Source organism: Puntigrus tetrazona, chromosome 9 (assembly GCF_018831695.1).
Source record: "Puntigrus tetrazona isolate hp1 chromosome 9, ASM1883169v1, whole genome shotgun sequence".
In the NCBI taxonomy this organism is placed as follows: domain Eukaryota; kingdom Metazoa; phylum Chordata; class Actinopteri; order Cypriniformes; family Cyprinidae; genus Puntigrus; species Puntigrus tetrazona.
The window spans coordinates 18,268,240-18,293,532 of NC_056707.1; the positions used below are offsets into that span (position 1 = coordinate 18,268,240).

The 25,293-nt window shown below is 36.3% G+C and overlaps 1 protein-coding gene across 1 annotated transcript in view; it reads right to left on the reverse strand.

Annotated features, from left to right (window-relative positions):
- sema5ba (sema domain, seven thrombospondin repeats (type 1 and type 1-like), transmembrane domain (TM) and short cytoplasmic domain, (semaphorin) 5Ba) overlaps positions 1-25,293 on the reverse strand; it is a 115,032-nt gene that overhangs the window by 17,004 nt on the left and 72,735 nt on the right. Inside the window, 18 exon segments of the mRNA XM_043248996.1 lie at positions 650-739; positions 741-787; positions 1,140-1,193; positions 1,195-1,305; positions 1,566-1,637; positions 1,639-1,662; positions 1,664-1,706; positions 11,701-11,852; positions 12,482-12,602; positions 19,647-19,693; positions 19,696-19,757; positions 19,760-19,936; positions 24,259-24,285; positions 24,288-24,376; positions 24,378-24,444; positions 24,447-24,465; positions 24,776-24,816; positions 24,819-24,873. Of these exon segments, the coding sequence (XP_043104931.1) occupies positions 650-739; positions 741-787; positions 1,140-1,193; positions 1,195-1,305; positions 1,566-1,637; positions 1,639-1,662; positions 1,664-1,706; positions 11,701-11,852; positions 12,482-12,602; positions 19,647-19,693; positions 19,696-19,757; positions 19,760-19,936; positions 24,259-24,285; positions 24,288-24,376; positions 24,378-24,444; positions 24,447-24,465; positions 24,776-24,816; positions 24,819-24,873 (1,298 nt within the window).

The window sequence follows — 25,293 nt, forward strand, 5'->3', positions numbered from 1 at the left end:
TACTATATAACCATATATTCTATTGCCCTACATCAACCCTTCACATAACTGGAGCCCTTACAGGAAATCCTTATGCATTTTTACATTTTAAAAATGAAATTCTGTATGACCTATTAGCTTTTGTCTGTCGGGACTCTCAATTTAGGTCCCCATCGTGACATGAGTCCTCGTGGAGTCTGTGTGTGTATTCTGGCTTAAGCTCCCCACCAGATTAGGAAAACAGGCATTGCCACATGTTTTGTTTCAGCTCTCGTGGTTTTCACTTTAAGTGAATTTCTTTTTATTTAAAGTAACTGGAGAAAATAATGTCGACTAAACAATGTCAAAGGCACAGCAGATTTAATTATGAGGATCACTGAATAAAAATCCTAATATTTACTATTAGCTTCCATTTGTGCAGCAACATTACAAGAGTGATCCAAGGGTTCATTTAAAAATCATGTACGACAGACAATTTATCATACATCATAACGATCAAGAAAGATTAATCTTGTTTGAAAATAAATCAAATCTAATTTGAGGCCTCTTTTTTAATTACATTACCTAATCTTTATTAAATAACTGATGGATATCTAACTATAATTATGATATTTTCAGGTTTTCTACATTTAGATGTGCAAGAATAAAACCTGTCTTTTTTTTACCTCTGTTCTTCTGCTTTGTCCCCACACACACTCTGCCGCCATGCCTGGGAGAAGGATTGCTGCAGGATCGCTGGCGGACTTCAAACCCAATCTCAACTTGTACTGCACTGGCCCCAGGATGACCAGGGTGTCCAACTCCATTCCTGCAGAAAAAGGAAAGAAAGTAAAACAGTAAGCCTCAGTGAACCTTTGGCAAGAAGTGATGGGTACAAGCCCATTTTCTGCAGCATTGGATAAGGCTAATGTGACGTGGATGGAAGAGAAAGAGGACAGGTTCGGTAAGGAATTTTGATCGGGAAACATTCTCAATTTGTTAAAGTGCTTGGTTCTGCAGCGCATCTCGTGTGATGAGAGAACTGCCACTTCTGGTAAAAAAACACACCAGTAGCAGCACCTAAGATGCAGGCCATAGCAACAACAAAAAAAAACTGATCGTGAGAAACAATTTAATTTCCTTGGCTGAACTATTCCCTTTGGGAAAATCTTTTCACTTGCCTTTGAGCAGTTGGACACTTCAATGGTAGGACCTCAGCAGTTTCTACCTCCGCAGCTGCAGTGGGCGTGACTATCGCAAGCCTGATCGACAAAGACAAGTACTAATGTTTTCGCCATCATCATGGCTACAGGGTTGCCATGGAGCCCAGGGCTCGTGATACACCATCTGGCGGTCGGTTCCTCAGTTGGAATAAATGAGAAAAAACGAGTGAATTTGAAGGTTGCGCGTGCAGAATCTCAGTCCCAAAAAATAATGACTACAAAGCAGCTGCCTCAAGTGATGTTATCAATCATGCGTGCATAGCACCTTTCACGCAACAGCAGATTTCAAAGCTGGGTAGAGGGAGACTGACTGGAGCGCCTATGGAGACGGGGCGGATATGTGTCAAAACACCAGTCATGCATGAGGCAGTGAGTGAGGTGGACTCCTTTAAACAGCTGGTTCTTACCGACAGGCAGTATGTTCTGGAACCACTGGCTCATGTTAGAGTTGTCTCGATATGGTGGTGCAACGCCGCTGCTTTTCGGTCCTGTCCACAGTAATGGTCTCTTGCATCTAAACACATCCTAAAAATAGAAATAAATACAAAGGAAGAGAGAGAAAAGAAATACACAAGGGCTTAGTGCATGAATAGTATTGATAGATTGTAGTCAGTAGTCAGTATTAAATTCGAATCGAATTTTATTATTTATAAATGTATGTTCTTATTATGTGATTAATCTCAAAGACATAAATAATTTTTTAAGTGATTTTAAATCATACTCTTTTTTTAACCATTTAATACTTTTATCCTGAAAGGGTGTATTCAATCAAAAGTGACAGTATAGATGATTATAAAATTTTAAAAGATTTCAGTTTCAATAGTTTTTAACAGTCTATTTTATCAAATAGACTGATGAAATGCATCATGGTTTTCACAAAAATGATTACAGCAATTTAATTGTCTTTCAAAATGTGGTAATAAGAAGATATATTTCTTGATCACCAAATCAGTATTATTATGAAGGATCATGTAAAACCTGATATAAAACTAAATCATTAACTATCACATTTAATTAAATATATGAATATTGAATTTATACATAATTAAATGTATATGTGCACAAACAGTATGAATCGAACGTTTCGCTGATATCACTCTGAACATGATGTGTGTGTGTTGGATAATATCAAAATAGCTGTGCATTGTTTTAGCAAACTGAATTTGGGCAACACCCACTCTTCACGATCCAATAAATTTCTGGAAAATAACCGATAAAATCAAATTGAACATCCTGCTGCATTCATAAAAGGAAAGACAAATGGGTTGCAAAACGGCAATTCACGTTGACTTTAAGCTATAGAGACATCCAACATCTGCTTCTCTTGCCTAACATCGAGATTAAAAGTTTACATTAACTGACAGCAGTCTTAGCGCTTACAGTTCCCTGATACAAATCTAAAACCACGCCTGGGAGAATCTCCATCCTTTCTTATTAAAACCCTACATGCAACACCTGAAATTGATTAAATATTTGTAAGCTGGTAAAAAGAGGCCTAATGAGGTGTAATTAAATCTAAACCTACTCAATGAAGTTAAGCCATGAGTGCTGCTTCTCTGCTGGCTCAGGAATTTGGGGCGTGTTAGTAAAGCACCAGCAGCCTCACAACCTTCCCTTTAGCTTGAAAGGCTTGTTTTTTGCAGCACATCAGTTTGTTTGCGCTGCCTCATGCTCCAGCTCTGCTGAGGGAACACACAGAGTGTTGATACAGTGCAGAGTGCCAAAACTGAATCCTGCTTCTATAGCAAGGAGCTCGAATTCGCTGAGGCAACCGCCTAACGTTTCAGCTCTATTGTGAAACATCAAGGGCAAAAGGAAAATAGCATAGCATCTCAACAATTGAATTTATATAGATTCTGGACGACACTTGTTAAATGTTCTGTCACTAGAGGTTGTTTAAAAATCTTCATACGATTTCTTTTTAGTGGAAACTAGGTTGGGTTGGCAATACTCAAAAAAATCATTACAGATACTAAATGAAATTTCCTATCTGGTCTCATGGCATAAACTTTCTACAATTGGTGCAGAAAGTATCTAAATATGTACCTATAAGTACATAAGTACATTACCAGGTAAAACTTGACACCTTTTATTCCTTTTCACACAAATTTGGATTGATAGAGTTTCGATTAATACATTCACACAATTACTTAAGGAATATCCTATTATGACTTAACAATATTAATATGCTGGGAAAACTGATGCTTTTGTGGTTGTTAGCATAACACATATCCTTCATATCTGTGGGTCATAGATGCAGTAGGTTTGTTCAGTGGCTCATGAGGTACAGGTATGTACTTGAGAGACGAGGATTTTCCTGTCTGAATCCTGAGTAACTATGATCTCACAAAACAGTCTAAACCTGTGTGAAAGGAAGCTAAATGACACTGTGGCATCAATCTAATGCATTTTATGTCAGTTTTATGCTTGTTAAGGGTTGGATTTGGGTGTAGGCATATTTCCAACATGATAGACACAACCAGATATTCCACCCTGAACTGCCACAATACGCATTTCCATATCAACATAATAAAAATGTGCCAAAGTTCCTGCAAGTTCTAACCTGTAAGTGATCACATTCAGTGGACATTTTCTTTGAAATATGGTGTTGCAATTTGGAAAGTCCAGAGGTACACATTTTTATGAGACCGGGCTTAATCTCTTTTCAACTTTTGCTTACAGAGGAGTAATCAATGAATCATTATTCATCTTGATTTGTTTGAAAACTACCGTGAAAACTACAAAGTGATTGTCTTTATGAAGTCGTTAAATGATTACTGCAATCAAAAAAATTATTTTATTTATAGTAAATACATTATGATATTCCGTGGTCTAAACATACCTCAGCCCAGAGTATGATTCTCGCTGGGGACAAGAACTCCCCACCAAATCCTGGACGAGCCCCATTTTGTTACAACCTGTGGCCCAAAAGCCCCAACAAAGGAAGTGGACACATGCGGATATTTAAAGCAACCAAAGAATTTGCTGAGTTAACAATTGTTTACTAAAGTAAACGAGCATTTTCAATTAATTATCTATAGGAGTTGTGTGCCAGCCCATGTGGGGGGGGATTGCATTGGCTGGAGCGTGAACAAGCAGTAAGAGTATCAGAAACATTTTAGAAATACTCAAATTTATAAACTGCTGTTGTCTGGATTGAGTCCTGAGATTTTTTTAGAAGCGAGTATTCATAGTGTGAATTCTGCATCCTGTCAATATGAGTATAAATATGCACTAATTGTGATCAGAAGATTTGAGGAAGGAAACAGGCCTTGTCATTACTTAATATAACAAAGAATAATAATTTCATTTAAACATTGAGTATATAACACTTGAGCAATGTGAATGCAGATGGAGAGAGGACTGATATTTATAGCATACTTCACTGGTGTTCTAATACATTATGGTAGGCGTAAAACATAAACTGGTGAGGTTCCCACAATCACTTATTTGTAGTTCAAAACTAGTGGATTATTATTGCATTTAGATCTACTGCGCGGTCCAAAGTGAGCACGCCCCGCAATCTTTAGCACTTAGTACATGCAGAAGGAATGCTGATTTGATATTCCGCTTGGCATACAGCAGTAGCCTTCCGTTTTACTGATGAGCTCAAGAGACATGAACACGGCCCCGGGGCACTGCCAGGACTGCTGCTACCAGGATCAGCTAGCTGACTCAGTGAGGAAAAAACCACCACGGCCTCCTAAAGGTGTTTTTTTCTCCCGAAGTTCTGCAAACTTACACCGTGAAAGAGAGATTTTCAGCAGGCTGACCACCGCCTCCAAAGAAAAGTTAGAACAAGCACAGCAGAAAATCTGCCGCCTAGCCTTGCAAATCCAGTCACACAGCCTACCTTAAAAATAGACAGCTGGAAAAATAAGTTTGAAATTTGAGGCCATCCAAAAAAATTGCACCTTAATTCAAGGTTTCTGTGCATGGAAGAAGTGCTAAACAAAAGCAAGATGAACTTTTTGATATGAATCATACACTGTTGTATAATTTAATATGGTTTCTTACAGGATTTATCAGCAGTAAAGCCAGAAGACATTGTTTGTACAAATTTTAAATAGTGCAAAAATAGCAATACATAAAACAACATGGCAAGACAGTGGACAGAAGATCATCAATCTTTTCTTTTCTCCTTGTTGGCGATGACGCTTTAAAGTCATTGGGAGGGCTGTAAAAAATACTGCTCTATTTTATAGGTTTTAAAAAAGATGAACAAAGGCAAATAGTTATTGCCATCCTTTATTAGCAATTCAAGACTTTTGTTGTAAATAAGGCCAAGGTTTTACTTTTTTATGGGTGTGCACTGTGTTACAGAATCAATAAACTAGCTTTCATAATTTTCTAGCTAACCAAGCTTTAGTGACACATTTTTGTATATAAAAATTATTAATTAAAACAAAAGAAAATCAATTAAAGTCTTTATATTCTCTGCATGTTAGCTACAGTAATTTTAATGTATTTGGAGGAAATATTACAGAAAAAGTCTCTCAAAAAAAAAAAAAAAAAAAAAAAAGTATTTTGTCCATATGATCCTCTTTAATATTTAGTTTTTTTAGAAAACCGCCAGAGCCAAACAGGTCCCATAAATTTCAGCTTGAGAGATTTCAACACACCCAATCGCTGACAGCCAGTGCAGACCGAGATAAGATGGTCAGATGTTTAATTTGGCTTCATCTCAGGAGAAGAAGAAAGATGCTATTTTGTCAGTTCAGGACAGCGGCTTGAGACATATTGCCTGTCTTAATCAAGAATGGGAGAAAGCGCATGAGAAAATGGTTTAATTTTGGGACTCTGCCAGTGGAGAGTCACAGCCAGTGGTATTAAATACCTCACCTCTTCTGACGGCTTTCCTGCCTTTCCTCTGCAGCTCCTCCAGTTGCTCAATTGCTGCATACCAAACAAGCTGCAAGCTCTCAAACCTGGTGTTTTAGCACCCTGTTGACAAGCTGGCGCAACAGGAGCTGTAAATTGTTTGGCCAGACGGGCCTCTGAATGAGAATTTCTTACAGGCTGGCTGTAAAGGGGGCTTAGCCACAGGTAAAGGACAAAGTGCTTTCAGGAAATATATTTATCACCACAGCGACCAGGAATTTGATGATGTCCCCATAGCAAGGCAAAGTAAATTTGTACTGTTTAAATTACAGTAATTATGAGTTTTTGACTGGGAAAACATTCAAAGTTGAAGTTACAACTTCCTCAGTTGTACACACACACACACACACACACACAGACACATACACACACATATATATATATATATATATATATATATATATATATATATATATATATATATATATATATATATATATGCAGTATAAAGGTGAATTAATGTAGTGATTAAATATTTAGCTGTCAACATAAACCACATATGGAACCTTTAAGCAGTGAGGGTTGCTGTGAAACAAATCATTTGAGGATGTGCTCAGAGTAGAATCTCAGGTTGTCAGTTTGTAATTACACTAATTTTAACACAATGTGAATGCAGCATTACTGCAGAGATTATGCTTTGTGCAACCTAAGGTTACACTACAATATTGATGGATCATAAGTACTTCCCCCAAGAAGATCAAACTAATCATTTTCTTAACCGTGAGATCTAAATCTGCTGTTAGATTATTTTCACAGTGATATCTTGACTTGGGAGTAATTAAATATTGCAGTTTATTATTGCTGTCTATATTCAAAAGTTTAAGTCAGTGCTTTTAAAATATATATATATTATAAACATTACTACACTCTTGAAATACATGATCTTAAGTGATTTTGAAGATGATATCAAATAAGTTTCATTAGTTAACATTTAAAATATTAACTAAAAATTAACAATACCATATTTTCTACAGCATCGAAAGTTAATGTTAATTTCAGCATTCAAAAATGCATTATTAGAATCACAAGATATGTTTGTTAACATGCTAATGCACTGTGAACCAACATAACTAAACAATGAACAATCATTTTCAGTATTAACTACTAATGACACCTTTTTTACTGTAAAGTGTTACCACAGGCCCTTTGGTCAGTGTCAGCAAGCTGGTAAAGAGCAGTATTTATTTGAAAGATATTGTTTTCAATGTAAATGTCTTTAATATCACTCTTTTATCAATTTTATGTATAAACCTGACTTACACTTTTATTAGTAGTGTGTAAATGAAACTATTCTAAATTAATAACATTCTTATTCATTTATTGAAAAACATGCCTTCATTATTTGGTTCGATATTTTCTACAATTTAAATATCTGACTACAACAGTGTATTTAGAAAATGACTTGACATAAAAATGACCCTTTAAGTAATTTCAGAGCATACACAAAATATTTTAAATACATTTAATATTTTCAAAAGGTTATAAATTGTAAAAATGAACAAAACATTCAGGTCCTGCTTACACCCTTCATCCAAAAGTACTAAAACGGCAAATATGGAGCGATCAGCAAAATCCTCACAAATGGATACTATCATCCAAATGGCATCCAAATATGACCAAGATCTCTGTAGACATGGGGAACAAGGGTTTGCCACATCAGAAGAAGAGGAAAGGGTGCCAAAAATACAGCTTTCAAACAGTTTGTGGTTTGGGTTGTTTGCAGTATATTCTAGATAAGCCACACTCCAACCCCACATTTTAAGAAAGGCCTTCGAGACTTCATCATCTCATCATCTACACATCATCACAACCTCAAAAACTGTCAGCACTAACTGTGCTGGCTGTTTTTTAATTAGGCTAACACTCTTACCACTAACTGACCAAGCCAGGGTACATGATTAATATACTTAGATTTTTTTGTCTTTGTTCATTGGAAAGCATGTGGAAGCATCAGGTTGTTGTCAAGCAGAGACAAGTGAATACAAAGACGGCCCAATTATTCAGTACTTCCCAATTAGTCGCTTCGCTTAGGAAGCATGCTTTATGTACTTATAAGATATTTACTATATAATGTTCAGCCACACATACGTAAATGGTACTGTAAGTAATTTATGCACACTACTAATATTGTAGTTTCATGAAGAGACCAGTACATCAGCTTCTACATTTCTTTCTTCAGCTCCTTGGGATTAGAGTCAAAGTCTTTAAGATTATCGACCGGTTTGTGCCAGTTGGTCCTTTAGATCCATCAAGCAATCAGTCATTGATCAGAGTAAATTAGTTTGCAAATCAGAGGTGAGAGGCTAAGGCCTATGAACATGAGTGGCAAGAGAGTTTCGAGGATCAAACTTAATTATCGTGACTGCTTCTGCCAAAAGCTACCAACAATGTAGATTAAGTCATTAATAAACACTTCCAAAGGCAAGACCAAGTAGACTTCAGGAGCGCTTTGCTTTTTTCATCTAAAGAAAATAGCTGTGCACAAGGGCAGCAACTGTGAACAGAAGCAGAAACATTTTAAAGTAATTGATACGCTTTGTGCCATTACGCTTTTGAAAGCACGCTATTCTTTTTTTTTTTTTGTCGTATTTTGTTTGAATTGATTTGGCTTGTTTCTGCAACAAGGGCAACACAGAATTTGCCCTTCACACGATGATGCAATCTACATGCCTTATTTGCATTTAACCCAGAAACTTTTTCATTGCCTTGGTCCAAAAAACTATTTAAGTAAACAAAACTGATATGGGGTGCCTATATGTTTCCAGGTGCTGTTTTGTTTTTTATCAGATTTAACTAAATGTCATCAGATTTACATTTAGAGTACAGATACAAAGATAAATTGTTACTACTTGACAGCTCTAGCTCTAGTGCTAAAAACTAAAGCTCAAGCTTTTGTTGTAAACAAATGTTTATATATATATAGCATGTTAACATAAATACTACACATGCATGTATATATAAAAAAATGATATATATAAAAAAATGTAAATAAATGTACATTTTCATAATATATGCTGTATGTGTATGTATTTATATATCCATAATAAATATACAAGTACACATATATATATGTATATATTATGTAAACAAAAAAACATTTATTTAATGCATTGATTGTTTGACAGCACTATTATTTACCATGCATTTAAAAAGCATTTAATCATTCTGGTCACACTGAGATTTTCATTTAATCTACTATTTTTTTTTCTTTTAAAAGTATCTAATTTAGTTGTCTAACCATTTTAAAACTGTAAACTATAGCAAATATTGCCCAGCCCAAAATTCAGTATTAAACATTATAAAACAGCAGTATTGGCTTTGTAAAGATACGTTGACGCAATGTGTTTTGTGGGAAAGTGCTCAACAAATACATAAGGACTTGACTTGACATTGAACACTCGCAATATAATTATATAGTCTCTGTAGCCGCTATCCCATAACATGATTTATTCGCTTCAGTCAAAGCTCAAGGAGAGAAGCTTGACTGTGCAGCAGGATACAGAATAAAAACCTCTTGACCAGCAGCTCATATGTGTTTGCCACACCCCATGACGCTTCATATGTGAGTACAGCATTAATGAAATGTCAAAGCTGTGCTGCATTGTGTTCAAAGGGTGAATGTGCTCAGATGTGTGAAATCAAAGGGAAATGGTGATGAAGGGATTGCTGACTCTTCTGGCCTGCCCTGAACCCTAAAAGATTTTGTTCCCTCCCCGCTGGTTTTAAATAGAGCTAGCAAAGTTCGCCTCCGCTCCATCTCTCAAGCATCTCACCTACACCTGCTTAGTATTCAACACCTCAGCCTTCACCACATAGCCTTATGTGTGTTTCTCTGTGCATGGGAGAGAGGTGTACACACTGAAAAGTGAAATCAAAGTGCTGGGATTAATCACCAGCTCGGAGTCAAAACATGTTTGCCCTCACAGAAACCCTTCACTCGAGACGGCACTCCTTCCTCTCTCGAACCTCCGTAGCCTTTATCTCCCCTCATCACCCAAACTCACACTCCGATCTTTCACCTTCATGCATCAAGACAGAGAGAGAGAGCGACAGAACGCCGATGTGTTCTCGGCAATGAGCCTGACTGTTGTCCTGCCCTGCATTTGAGGCTTGATGGAAAGCTTGATAGAACACATGCGGGCTGTCAAACGCGCCTCTTACTGCTTCCAGTCACCCGTGAGGAAGAATTTTTCCAATGACAGATTCAAGGGTATAATTCCCACAGAGGTGGGTAACAAGAGCTCTTACCAACGTGAAAGGAGCTTATTCATGGCATCAACCTGGCTCTTGCTGTCACCCAACACCTATAGTCTATCGAGAGCATGTATTGTCTCAGAAATCTAAAAAGGCCTAAAATGCATGCACTTAGTCTACCACTTGCATGCAAATGACTACTGACTAGCAAAGCTGGCAGGTTTATCATCGTGAAACACACACACACACAAACACTTAATGTTCAAATTAATGTAATATTCATATATTATTTATATTATAATTATTATTATATATAGAATATATATAGTGATGTTAATAAAAATTTAAATCTATGTATCTATAATATAAAATGACAGGTATGTTAAATTCACACACACTTTTATTTGGATGCTTATAATCACAATTATTCATTTATATACTCAATATTGCAAACAAATAAAACTTTGTCATTCTGGTCGCACTGAGCTCATTATATCTTAGAATTGAATTTACTTATTTTAAGTAAGTAGTTTATCTAATTTATTTGTTACATTTAAATAAACAAATTTGCTGATAAAACACACACACACAGCTTTCTGCCACACACACACACATTAAACACACACACATATATACATATATATATACACATATACATGTATATATATATATATATATATATATATATAGAGTTATATATATATATATATATATATATATACACACAGTACATACATACAAAAGATGCAAAATATCCTAAATATTATATGTTTACTAAATATCTTGCATGGCAAAATCATTTAATGCAATTGACTTAAATATTTTGGGCAATGTGTTTCACCATGAGCGTTTGTGTCTTTAAGACAGCATAATGTTAAAATAGTCAAACCCTTCAAACCCCTGGGCAGTCTGGTTCCATTCTGTCGCTGTTTAGCTGTTTTTGAACCCAAGATCAACCTTTATGTCAGCATCCCCAAACACTCCAGAACAGGTCACTGTATGAACTGGCAAATGAGAACAGTTATTTGAATCATCTTAAGGCCAGTTAATTGACTAGCTGCTCAGACAACCAGCAACCAGTCCATACATATACACACTACATAGTGGGCATAGGTAAGTCCAAGATTGTTAAATGTGAAGGGATTGCAAAGGAGAAAATGAAAATCACTTGATCTGATGTTATAAAGGCTGGTGGTGGAATGCAGATGTGTAAGTTTCTCAGGAACTCAAAACTTTCTTAGCCTAAGAACAGATTGCCAAACAGGATCTAATCAGGCGCAAACAGGCCAGAAAATTGCCTATTACTTCTAGATTTCAGAGAACAGTACAAAATAATAAAAACAAAAATAAAAATAAAGCTATTCGCCGCACAAAACACAGATAAAACATAGCACTCATAATTTGTTTGGTAGCTGACACTCGCCAGAGGACTTCTGTGACTTACACCAGGCCCACAAAGTAGTCCTGTCGCCATGGAGAATCTGAAGGCTCAGGATTGGCTCCTAAAACCAGGAGGGAAGAGTTAAGATCCTCCAAGTAGCAACCTTGCAGGCTCTTATTAGTGGTTGCCAGGGCCTTAAGAATAGTCTCCATACTCTGATAAGTCAGACAACAGGAAGGTGCCATAATTACACAAGGCTGCATAACTACGTTATAAATCTAATACTCATTTATATAAGGATTTGTAAAACACTTTATGACATGTGACTTGTACAAAATGGAAAATACAACACAGAAGTGGACTACATTTGTTTTTGACTAATTACCTGTCCCTATGCACATGACGCAGCAAAAGTATCCGCCCCCACATCGATAAACTAAATCCTAGAGAACCCATCATCCACAAAACCAGCTGGTCCACAGAAACAGGCTGGATCACGCCATCTATGAGGCACAAAGCCGCTTGCCGCCCTGCAGATCATGCCTCAGTCAGTCTCCTCGCCAGCCCTCTTCCCATGGTCCCACACTGCAAGTGTCACATAGGGTTAGACTCATTAGTTAGTGTAGAGGCTACAGGGCAATGCAACCCACACAAACTTTCAAACTTCACCATGTCATTTTATAGGAAAGTAGACAATAACTGTGAATTATGTATGCATGCATAGACACCCCAGCTGTATTGATAATTACTTCCTACAAAGAATATGAATTTATCTATTGGCTGTTTGCTCAGACACACACACACACAGAGAACAAAATGTGTGATATCCAGGGGAATGATGCACCAAAGTTAGGGATGGGGTTTGTGGCAGCCACGTGGAGCTGGGTTCTGGGCTGAAAGGCCCAAGGAAAGCCTGCGGATTGCGCTTGAGGTTGTATGCACAAACTGCAGAGGCAAATGCTGTTCTGGATCACAAGAAAGAAAGATGATTACAATTAGTATCACAAGAAAAATATGCATATATATTATACAGTAGTCATCAAGCATGGACTTATAAAACTATGTTTATTGTCCTAAGACATGAATGGGTATTGTTTTTTGGTTTTAGGACAACTTTGAAAAGTTTTTAGTTCTTACTTCAAATGTTGACTACTGGCACATTTATAAACAGATACAAATACTGCATCTAGCTCTGTTGTGTGTGAGTGCTTATTGGTTTGTTGTTTATGGGGACACAAATTTGTTTAATGACAAAGGTATTACAATTTGAAGGTCGACATGGAGACAATTCTGCCAATGTCCTCTAAGAATTGAAAAGGCTTAGAAAAAACATACTGGATGGGTGTATTTTGAGCAAACTAAAAATGCACAAAGCCCCGAGCTTAGGTGTAGGTTGGTAGTAATAGCACATACAGTTTGTACAGTATAAAAACCATTACACCTATTTAGAGTCTTGGTAAACTACACGTGTGTGTGTGTGTGTGGTCTTTGTATACTTATTATAGATATCAAAACATATTACAATGTTTGTTATTGGGATTCTTAACAGTCATTTGTAGATATATGCCATTTACAATATTATATTGTGTTATATATAGTAAGAATACATACTTTATATATTAAAAAACATTATTTTATATATATATATATATAAGAGTATATATATATATATATATATATATATATATATGTATATACATGTATGTGTGTGTGTGTGTACATTATTGAACTTTAATAAAATAAAATTTTTATCATTTATGTTATATGCATATATAATCAGAATTACATTACAGCTTCTTATGGATGTGTTCAATTAAATTCAACTTCTGTACTTAAATTCATAATTAAAGCAACAACAAAAAAACCTGCTTAAAATGCTTATAGAAATTATAAATGCTAATATATATTTTGCATATTTTTATAAATAAGTTGTTACTATAAGTTTAACAATTATTTTGTCAAAAAGCAAAAATAAAACAATTAAAAATCAGTACTATATAATTATCAACAACTAAAATATTTATCAGTGCCATCATAAAAATGATGGTTGGATCTCTAAAATAATGTGATGCATGTATTTTCCTCACACAGCATTCCAGCGGTTAGACCTTTACACTTCATGGCTTCAAGGTTTCACAGACAGTTATACAAATCTATAAATTTTGTGACAAACATAAAAGTTCATAATCGTTCAGCCAGGTTTATTGGGGCTACTTCTGGCATGAAACATTCTCAATGCATCGTGACTTAATTAACTCCATCGACGGAGGACAGGTGGCCCAGAGACCTAAGTAAGCTGTCAGGAGCAGAGATGAGCTCCTCAGTGAATGGATTGGGTGGTTATTCTTGCTACCAGACTCACACTGAATTTTGTACAGATGACAGTGCAGTTTCAGAAGCTGTTGAACTGATAAAGAAAGTACAGAGTTTTGTCTTGTTACTCTGATAATGTCCCCTGAGTTTGTGTAGGTCCAGAGTTTATGCCAGAAGCCCTTAGAAGCAGGAGAGCTTATTACGGTCAGCAGCAGGTGACGTGTGAAGGTTACAGTAGATTATATAGATATTCAGGATATCATGCAGGTTATATCTTATGCGCGAAATACCATGGGACTGGCTAGGAGGTCAATCTGGCAGGATCGGGCTGAAAATTTGAGTTATTCTTGCTATCAGATTCATTGTTGTGTACTGAGGTCGTGCATATAAATGAACAGAATGAGCACCGTGGTGGTAACACCGGCTGGCAGACAGATGGGTCCATCGGCAGAGCCCAGGCTCGCCAGCCCAGTTCGCTCGCTCTGTTAAGTGTGGCTCGGTGAGGCATGGACTTGAAGAGATTCAAGCCTAGTTCTGCAGCTTCGCCCCGGGACGTATATGAGGGTCGACATGGAAAGTTAGTGGTAAATGAGAGGCTTTGCAGCAGCGCCTGCAAGGCTAGTAGATGAAACATGGGCTATAAACCGGTCAGCCCTAGAATGGGAGACAGAGCAGGCTCTGACAGGACAGCCAATTATCTCAAGCTATTTCTCCTCACTTCCAGCATTCAAAAGCAAGACTGAAACTTTTGTTATGAGAAATCGCAAAGTTTGTTTTTTTAGATTTTACCTCTATAGAGATAGAAAAGCTTCCTCTGCTGACTGCCTATATATGCAGCAGAAAACACAGTGCTGCCAGTCTTGTTTTTGACTTCTAAATAGAGGCATTGCCACACTTGATTTCCTTGTATATAAAAGTGACACCACATTCTTCAACTAGAATAACTCAAAACTTCTTACAGTTGTCTGCCACCTGTCTAGGCCTTATCTTATTCAGTCACTGTATAACTCTAATTCTATAATAGAGTCAACTACACCTGTGTACTTCAGGCAAGACTAGTGATTAGTCACATTATGAGAAAAAAAGTTTCTCCTCAGCACATGTTGGCTACAATTATTAGCAACCCTGAAACATTCTTATGAATAAAATATCTATGAAGCATATTCATTCATATTCACATATTTTAGCACACCAAGGTGACTATGAACATAAATCGTCCAGCCCTCTGACTCCTGAGTATAATAGGAGGGAAATCACAAAGGCCAAATATCCTTAATCATTTATAACAATGCGTGAACCAAAGAATAGTTCTGATGTGCAGCAAAATAAGCAAATTGTGCCTTATATTATCTAAAGAAAGTTTCCATTTCCACCATTATTCCAGGCACACTGAGATGTTCCAAGCAAACCAAATCTGCCTCGGTACAATATAAGCTGAGGAAGATCATTTTCTTCATATATCATATCTTCAGTAGTGTAGAAAATCTAGTTGAGTCTGCTAGAAAATAAATAAAAGAAAAGAAAAAGAAAAATCAATAAAATATCCCCTACTCAAAAACAACTCCAGCATGGCTTGCCACATGAGATGAGTTTGAAGTTGGGATACAGGCCATGGTACTCACGCCCAGAGTTAAATACTGCATACCGCTGATCTTTTACTATTGTGAGCCTGCTTTTATGCCGGAGGGTCCTGGACATATCGCTCATATTCAGTATTGTGGATTTTTTTAAATACCAACAAAATGGGAAAAAAACAAACCGGCTCTACTTAGAAATCCTTTTAAAAATCTGCAAAAAAAAAAAAAAAGAGAAAAGTGGCATGAACTGAAGAGGTTAGCACATCTGAGATTCTGTATAGAAGAGATGTTTGTGATTTATCTTGAATGAAAGGATTTATTTCCCAACTTTTGCTTATATTTACCAAGGGGGCTATTAATTTGACTCAACTGTATGTTGTCAAAGAGGAAACATAGTCCATAAGTACTAGTCAAAATCTCACTCTTAAACGAGGAGCTAAAAATTAACTTGAGTACAAATAACGATTGCAGCGCTTGTATGTTTGGCGTAAAGATTTCCATAGTATAGCATACATGCATACACAAAAACTATAAATGCACTGTCTGGTCAAATGATGGCACTCAGCTAAGTCACGGTGGCATTTATTGCATTTTATGCCGTGCATGTGACTTTCAGACAGATGATGGTGCAGTTTTAAAATGCTGTTGAGGTGTATGAAGTAAAGTAGAGAGTTTGGTCCTATAACCCTTTGGAAAGTCACCTACTCTCTAGCAATCCCATGACACGCTCAGTATAACACGTGAACATATGGGAATGAAGTCTTCACTGTGAGAGCAGATGACTTCGAGCTTTCTGCCGAACACGCATGGTAGATCACATGCTTGTTTAGATGAAGTCATGTTGGAGTTATGATGACAGAATATCAGACAATATGTCAAAAGCACAGGTCATTTGAGGTCACTAGAGAGGTCCATGTGCTGATTTAGACATAAAGTAGGACAGCACCTAAGGAAAAGGGGAGGCAAAAGCAGGTATTACATTACTTCAGTGTTTCAACTTCACTGAATACCTGCATCGCAGCAAAAACAAAAGCCAACTCAGCAGCCTTTCACAGCCAGGATGAGGTAAGATTATTAATAAATATTTTTACAGCATAACAATATCTGCCCTTGTAGAAAATGTGCACTCAAGCGCTTGCTTAAAAAAGACTACTAATTATCAAAAATCATAACATAGTTCATACATCTGGCGTGAACATAATTTATTATTTTGCAAATCTATACATAAAGTACTCTTATTGTTAATATTGCAAATTTAGTAATTGCTGAAAACCTTTTTGCATATTCTAAATTAAATGTAAAGTATATTACACCAGTTGGTACACTATAGTATAACAGGCAGATAAAACAATAAGCAGGAAGGTCATCACTCATACATCTAAATAAAAGAAATAGGAAATGGAATAAACTTGAAGTGAATATTCTGCTATGTACAAAAACTCATTTCTGCTGTAAGATTTTGTCATGCTGCATCACAGCGAGTGAAGGGATGTACTTGGCTGTTATTCTGCATTTGTTGTAATTCAGGTATGAAAGTGTGTGTATTCATGATAGACATATTTCATTCACAATTTTCAGATCTGTTTTCCAGAGGGCTGCCTGTCATAATATTAACTGCCAAAAGGTCTGTTCCACCCAGTTAACCTGCAGATGATTGACAGAAATGAGGATGATAGCTGTTCTGCAAATTTTAATTAAAAAGGTAGAAAATAAAAAAGAAACCACTTCAAAAATGATTTGAGATGTATTCAGAAACATGTCCTTCTTTCATCATACCAAAATGACTGAAAATGTCCAATTATATTGCAAACATTGAGCTAATAAGTGAATCTTACATTAACAAAAAGACCACTTGGAGTGACAAGTAAAACATGAAACTAGCAAATGATTTGACCACCAAACGCAGTGACTGCCCAATCAGAATCAAGAGAGCATTGTAGTACGCTTTTTATAAAAGCAATAAAAGAAAGAAAATATAATTTTAGCCATTGCAGAAAACCAATTTACCAAAATGAGGAACGCCGTAAAGTGTAACCTCATGACTTACTGCATTTTTAAACGTGAGAAACAGCAATTTAACGGGAAACATTCCAATGTTCAAGCAATTTATCAATAATAATAACTCATAATAAAACAGCCATGAGCCCATGCCAAACACTAAAAAAAGATTATATATCCATGTATCCTACACAGAAAAGAAAAGAAAAGAAGGTCTGCCTGTAATATGCTTAAAAATATCCATTATCTTAAGTTGCTTTCTCCAACATGGCCTTGTATGTATTGCAAGCACAGTATGAGGACATATACTGCTTTGACGCCTGCAGCTCAATGAGCACGCACTCACGCTACAATACCTCAAAAACTACTACCACCATTTCCAGGCATTTTGGCTGCCTTGCAGCCCTTCACTCCGCTCCTCCCATGCCCGCCCCTCCCCATTTTGCAGCCCCAAACCTCAGGGAGCATTGCGTATGTGTCTAACTTACCACAGACAGATGGAGACTCTATTCTGACTGCATTACCATATTCCGTCTACTGGGGCAGTGGAGTGAAAGGGGACAGGAAAAGAGACAAAAGAAAACAGAGATAGGAATGAGTAAGAACGTAGAGAGATAGGAGAAATATAGCATGAGAGCAAGAGAAGGAGGGTATTTAGATATATATGCTGCCATACTACTTGCTATTTGAAATGTTGTTTAGAAAGCATACTATCAAGTAGTGATAAAGAGGATGAATAAAAATGTTGGTCCACCACTAGCAGACATACTGCATATTTTCTGGAATATCTATTTAACTGAACGTAATGCATAAGTAAGTAATCCCCATAGGACAGAATCCAACCTGGTCTCATAAAAATATGTACCTCTTTTTTACGCATCACGCACACATTCTCGGTGCAGTTTCAAAGAGAAAGTCCATCAAAACAGCAGGTTCCCTGGCACATTTTATTACATATGTATATATAGGTATGTATTGCGGATTAGAATTGAACTAAAAGTTAATGCTATGTCAAAATATGTAAAAATGGAAATATGCTCCAGCATCAAATCCAATAGCCCTAAACCCACCGATATTGTTAACAAAAGCAAACTGCTATAAAAATACATTTGTTGAAGCAACTGTGTAATTTCCATGTCTTTTACACAGTTTTGAACTTTTTTGTCAACCATTTTACACGGGATTTGAACCAGAGCTCTCATTTCTTAAGTAAAATCTCACACTCCATGAGCTACCAAACAAATCTACCATCTAAGAAAACCTATATATGAAGCTGATATGTGTGATGGTAATGTCTAAAAGCATACATTTTCAAATCTCCCAGCATATTAACATTGTAGTCATAATATACATTGTAATAATAAGTAATTGTTATAGTACTCAGAAAATCATGCTTTATTAATAGAACCTCTGTACATTTGGCGTGAAAGTGGAATAAAAGGCAGTTTTACAGCCTCTCATTTCTTTTGAAATTGCATTGATATGTACTTGTCTGTACATATTTTTGTAGTCTCAAAAAGTAAAAATCCAGGTACATTTATGCCATGAGGTCTAGGTAGCATCACCAAGAAGTGTTGTACTACTAAGTTAGTGGTAGAAGTGATTTTGTTGCATACCGTATGATCAGTCAATTACTATATGAACTAATATGCAGTAAACAGGATATAGTATATACATCAAAACACTGCAATATATGAACATAAATAAAGAAGAAGCACTTGGTGAAGATTATATTTTAGCAAATACTTTGTTAGCAAAGTCACTTCAGATGGCGGACAAAAATATATTAATCTAGCGCTTTAATTTATTTTTTTGTTCTTCAAGTTTTAACAGAGGTGGATGAGATGCAGCATATTCCTTTATACTCCTTCTCATATTTTGGCAGTTCTCGAACACAATGAAGACTTAACTCATAATTTCTCATTTGTAATTCATATAGTTAATTTTGACAAAATGATATATGCAAAGCATGGGTTTTGTACCTATTCACTTCCCAAGTGTTTATTTGGACATAATGTATCCATCAGAATATGTTTTACACTGTATGAGCAGTGCTTGCTTTGGTAAAATAATATAAAGGCATAGTTGCTGTATTATGTTGTGTTTGATGACTAGACTTACACGTTGGTTGTGAAGATGCCATAGATGAGATCCTGTTCTGGCAGATACAGAAGGTGCTCTGTAGCTCATTGTAGTAGAATGGGATCTCTCCCGACTGCATGTTGAGTCGGGTTTTGTGAAGGTGGTCCACGTGTCTTCCAGCGCAAGAAGCTGCCTCCCATGTCGCTTCCTTACACACTGGGTACAATTCGAGTACACCGCCCATCGCAGGCTGGTTCCGCCTCGCGCTTTTCTCAAGAAGAAGAAGGTGAAAAGACCGCACGTCAGAAGCTTCGAGATGAAGTGAGGCTCTGAAGGAGGAGGAAAAAAGCTGGCTGGAACATCTTACAGGCGCAAATAAAGCATTTCAAATGGGTACATCTATAGCAGTACTTCCCAGTAATGGCATAAAGTGGTTTAACGCCAAACAACTACTTTACTTCCAGCAGAAACCTGGCCTGAATCCCTGTTCCACTCTCTTTTCTAATATCCGCTTTACGCTGCTCAGGACGGAGCTGAAAAGGTGTGCATGTGACATGTGGTACTACTGAATACGTGTTGTCCTGGTCCAGGTGGCACTGGTCTGGATTGCATTAGTCAGAGCACATTGCACACTCTGAATAATGTCTACCCCCAAGGCCTGCTTTATTCCCCAGCCATCCAGTAATGGCGCCAGATATTCACCTAAAATAGTATGACTATAATCACTGCTGGGGCTAATGCATAGTTTACGAGAATGAGATTAATGTTACGCCCGTGAAGCTTCCAGGAGAGGCACTGGGCCAGCCATAACTGCTTTTGGATTCAATTTTTAAACACAATAAATACCAAATCTCAGTGGAACAGCCCAGAGAAGTTCTGCATATGATACTGCTCTGTCGGCAAAAGCTGACTGCAACAGAATTACATGATAAAGATGGGAGGGAACTTGTGCACTGTACCATGTGTAGGTCCAAAATCACAATAAGATAACATCAGCATAGCCCGTATGATTTTGTGCTATATTTAGCGCTCCATCTAAAAAACCACAGAATAGCTTTTTGAGTGAGAAACACAGGTGAATAGTACTAAGTATTAACTGAAAAACTGTAAGAGCATTGCATGTATAAATTTATATATATTTAAAATATTTGAGTTATTATTAAAAGTACTAAGGCATTAGTTTTTTTTTTGTTTTTTTACCATCATAGTAAAGACAGGGGTTTACTACACTGTGTCAATAAAATGTTTAAAGCAGTAAAATTTACATTAAATTAAATATTTTATTTATTCATATCAAAAAGACAGCAAACACGCTTACAGTAGTAATAATGAAATAAATAAAATTAATTTTCATTCAGTTTAATTTGGGAATTCAAATTAAAGCGACAGCAAAGATTTAATTAATTATTTAGAATAAATGCTGTCTATTTGAATTTTCTATTCATCAAAGAATCCTTAAAATTATCGAAATGCTTACTCACAATATTAAGGAGCACAACTATTTCAACATTGATAGTATAACATTACATTTTTACTGACCTCAAACTTTTAAAAGTTTTATGCATTACTACTGGTTTTAACATTCAATCCCATCTCTATATCTTTAAATGTGAATAAATACTCCCAATGAATTTTCATTAATAAAATAACAGAAAAATATACTACTATATACAAATTTATCAAACAGTACAATACAGAAGGTATATGCTAATGCTTCACTGTACCATGGTACATTTTGTAAGCAGTGAACCTTAAAAAGATCGTCTAGTTCTCTCCTGATGCATTAACAGATGATTACAACAAACAATTATTCTGCTTTCAGTTAAAAGAGACATCATAATTCACACTTCCACACAGATGAAGCAAGTGGGTCAGAGAGGCACAGTGAATAATAATACCAACTATTAAACACTAGAACAATTACTTCTCAGTGACTGCAGGAATTCATCAGTCTTTGCTAAGCTGAAATGGGCAGAGTGTGAGGGTGCTGATTTGTGAGGACTGAACATGACAAACGGTATTTTCCTTCTTCCATATGCTGAACGTGCAAATACTGCCTCATTTTCTCACACCGCCTACTCCATCAGGGTCCCTGTATGTGTGTGTGTTTATTCAAGTAGCCGGCAGCCAGGGAAAAACACTAAGCTGGGAAGCACCATGAGTCCCAATAAGCACCGGAGGAGGCAGAGAGGCATGCTAATAGCCAAGCTGCAGGCGACATGATGATATTTAGTTGAATCAGAGCTGTGCTAAAAACAATATCACATCTCACTTCGCATGACCCTACACATGGGCTCGTGTAAAAATAAAAAAACATTCAGTCAGCACCTGGTCCAATGGTATGAAATAACAGTCCGTTGGATTCGATTGTAGACCCTTGAGGTTCAAGTGCCGCTCTTCACTGACCCTCAGCTGAGAAATACGCGACCACACTCATCTCCATCGCAGTCCACATCCCGCAAACAAAACGCACTGGAAAAAGGCAGTTTTACTTTGGCTAAACTGGAATAAGCTATTTTCAAAGAGAAATGCATGCTCATGTGTGCAACTGTACAAACCACTGATTAAGTTGATACCCATCTGAGAAGAAATGTTATCTCTTTGTGCAACTATTAGCAAATTACTTGATGATACAAGCTTATTTTAGCTACAAATAGAGCTTTTTCATAATTCAACTTTTACTTTGGCTAAACTGGAAAAAAGCATTTTTTAAGAGAAATTATTAATTCGCAACACCAGCAAACTAGCAAAATAATGTTTCTACCTATTGGCCAAAAGTTTTCTTTAGCTACCAAAATTTATACTTACTTTTTGTTTTACTTTTGATAAAACAAAGGTATATTTGACAAGAAATGTTATTCAGTTGTGCAAACTATTAGCTTAAATCCACTTGATGATGTTACTTAAATAAATATACTTTAGCTGTGCATTACAACTCAAATTCATTTTTTACTTGTCTAAACTGAAAAAGTAATATTTGAAGAGAAATTTTGTACGCAGCAATTGTTAGCAACCACTCATTATATATATCCATTAGCCAAAAGCTACTTTAGCTACGTAATAGAGCGGTCTACAGTGGATAAGGTAATTTTTCATGTTGAATATTCTTCTTTAACTTTGAATTATGTGTCTTATTATGGGCGAAACAGAAATTTGATTAAGCTGTCTGAAAGATTTGATTTAAAATGGTTACAATATGCGTTACTGCAGGTCAACGTATAAGCTTCAATAGTCCACTTTCCACTTTTTGGTCTTTCTCAAGTGTGAACTTACAGTGAAATCCATAAGCTGACTGCGATTTAGCGCTTGCAGCCGCACTCTGACCCTCTCTCGGTCATGAGGAATAATTACACTGCTGGATGCCCGAACGCTCATCCTCCGCCTCAATCCTAACTTCCAAGCCTTGTCTATCCTTCTCCTTTCACCTCAACTACCCTCTGACATCTCCCCTCGGTGGAGCCTCACTGTATGACTTACAGCTCTGGCATCAGAACTTTCTGCTTATTCCATTTTGACTGACGTTGGATGAATTTTCTATGGGAAAAGGCACAGTGTCAGCAGCTGAGAGATTATTGACACCTTTTGACTTTGTGCAGGAAGTGTGCTGAGTTTCGCTTGTCTCTATCTTTGACTGGTTCCTCCTTTGACAGGGTCAATACTGCTCTTGGAAAACTGCCTTGACCAAAAGATACAATTGTGATGGTAGCTTTTCTCTACTTTTGCTAGGTATCATATAGGAACTTGTTGTATTGTATGCATTTACAATGAGTCAGAGCAAACATGGTACAAACATGGTTATTTTAGTCACTAAAACCCCAAAAAAACCCATTTAGTTCTTTAACTGAACTATTTATTTTAGTTAATATAGATCTAGAAAAAAATAAACACTTTTTTTTATAGTATATCAATTATGCTAAAATAACTTAAGAAAACAGCACCTGCAGAATAAATTTGGTTTGTATCTTTATATGCTATTATAGTATTTTAAATTAGCTTTTTAGATTTGTTTTTATTTTTGCTAATTAAGTAATTTTAGTAATTTTGCTGTGTTTTGTAATTTTATAGTTTTATATATCTATAAAGTGTTCTCTTTTTATTTATTTATTTATTTATTTTTCCTACTTCAGAGTTAACCAAAAAGACAAATCATGCCTTGGCAAGAGACAAAATTTATTTTTCCATATGTTTTATTTCAGTTAATGTCATTTTTTATGGTTTAAGTTAAGTTAAGTTAAAATTAGTTTTAACCCTGCCTCAGATCTTTCTCCTGTTTTATAAGAAATGTCTGAATCAAACAGAATTGTTTTTGATCAGAGACTGTCAAATGTTTAAGATCTATACTGAAATGAGGACATTATTGTTTTATTAAACCATCACCTCAACTGAAAAAAAAAAGGATGAGACTTAAGTAAAATAACGCAGTTTGATTTCCATTTAATTTTGTTGTCTAGGGAAAAAATACTTTTCTTTCCTCTTTTGGGAGTGCTATTAGCATACACAAAAATTAAATAAAGTCTCATCAACAATTTTCTTTTCCAGAGAAACATTTAGCAATTTGGCTGCATATTAGTAGGACAAAAAGCAAGGACATCAAGAGAAATGTTCAGATGATCCCTAGAATATCAGACATGAGATGATGAGATTAATGTACCATTAAGCCATTTGGAGTTATACTGGGCGTCCGCAGAGGCGTGCATTCTCCTAGGCTGCGGTAGATAACAGGGTCCCGGCCGAGAAATCGATGACCGTGGGCAGCATACAGCTCTCCGCTCGGTCACTACAGCGTCGCGAATTATGACGGGGTCATAGGGGCGGGCCACATCGCTCACCCTCTCAACACTCTGCTCATGTTCCCTGCCTGAGAGGAGGATAGGTATGGATTACACACACACACTCCAGTTTAGGCAGCTCATTTAACCTATCTGGTCTCATGGCATAAACGTTCCTTGGTGCACTTTTTGCGAGACACAAAATACGTACCAATAAGTACATATTACTGCAGTTTTCAAATAAAAGAAAACTGGTGGAAGTTTTCTGTTAATAAACCAAAATTTGTCTTGAAACTGCAGCGAAACATGCAGTAAGGCATGTAAAACGTGTTGCACAAAAAGTGCACACAGGTACCTATTTTTAAGAGACCAGGTTGGATTTAACTGATCGATGCTTACCTCTCTGGTGATACAAAGGGGCTGGAAGGCATTGGTACCGAGGTGATCACCTCTGTCTTGTTGACAAGCAACACCCGGATGTAGTTTTGACACTCCACCTGCATGAGAAGATGCAGATGACAATAGTAGTGACATGTTTAAAATACTATGGTACTGTATATAATTTAAAATATGTAATTAAAAATGTACGTAAATAACAGTATGCTATTCTCTGACAGAAATTCACTGTGTTCCATGTTTAAATTTGCTAATGTATTCTTTGAAATTAACTTTTTACAGCCCCATTGAATAATATTGGGTGAGAAAGATGTCAAGAAATAGAAAGTTTCAGCAGACATTGCTTTATGCATCATAGTGGAAATAGAAACTTAAACTGCATCAAAAAATCTCTTTTTTTATCTTTAATAGGATAAATATATACACATTCAAAAGAGTTTTGAAAAGACATTTTCATGCTCACCCAAGCTGCATTTTTCATTTAAACCAAAAATGACTAGATTATGAAATATCAAGAAAAT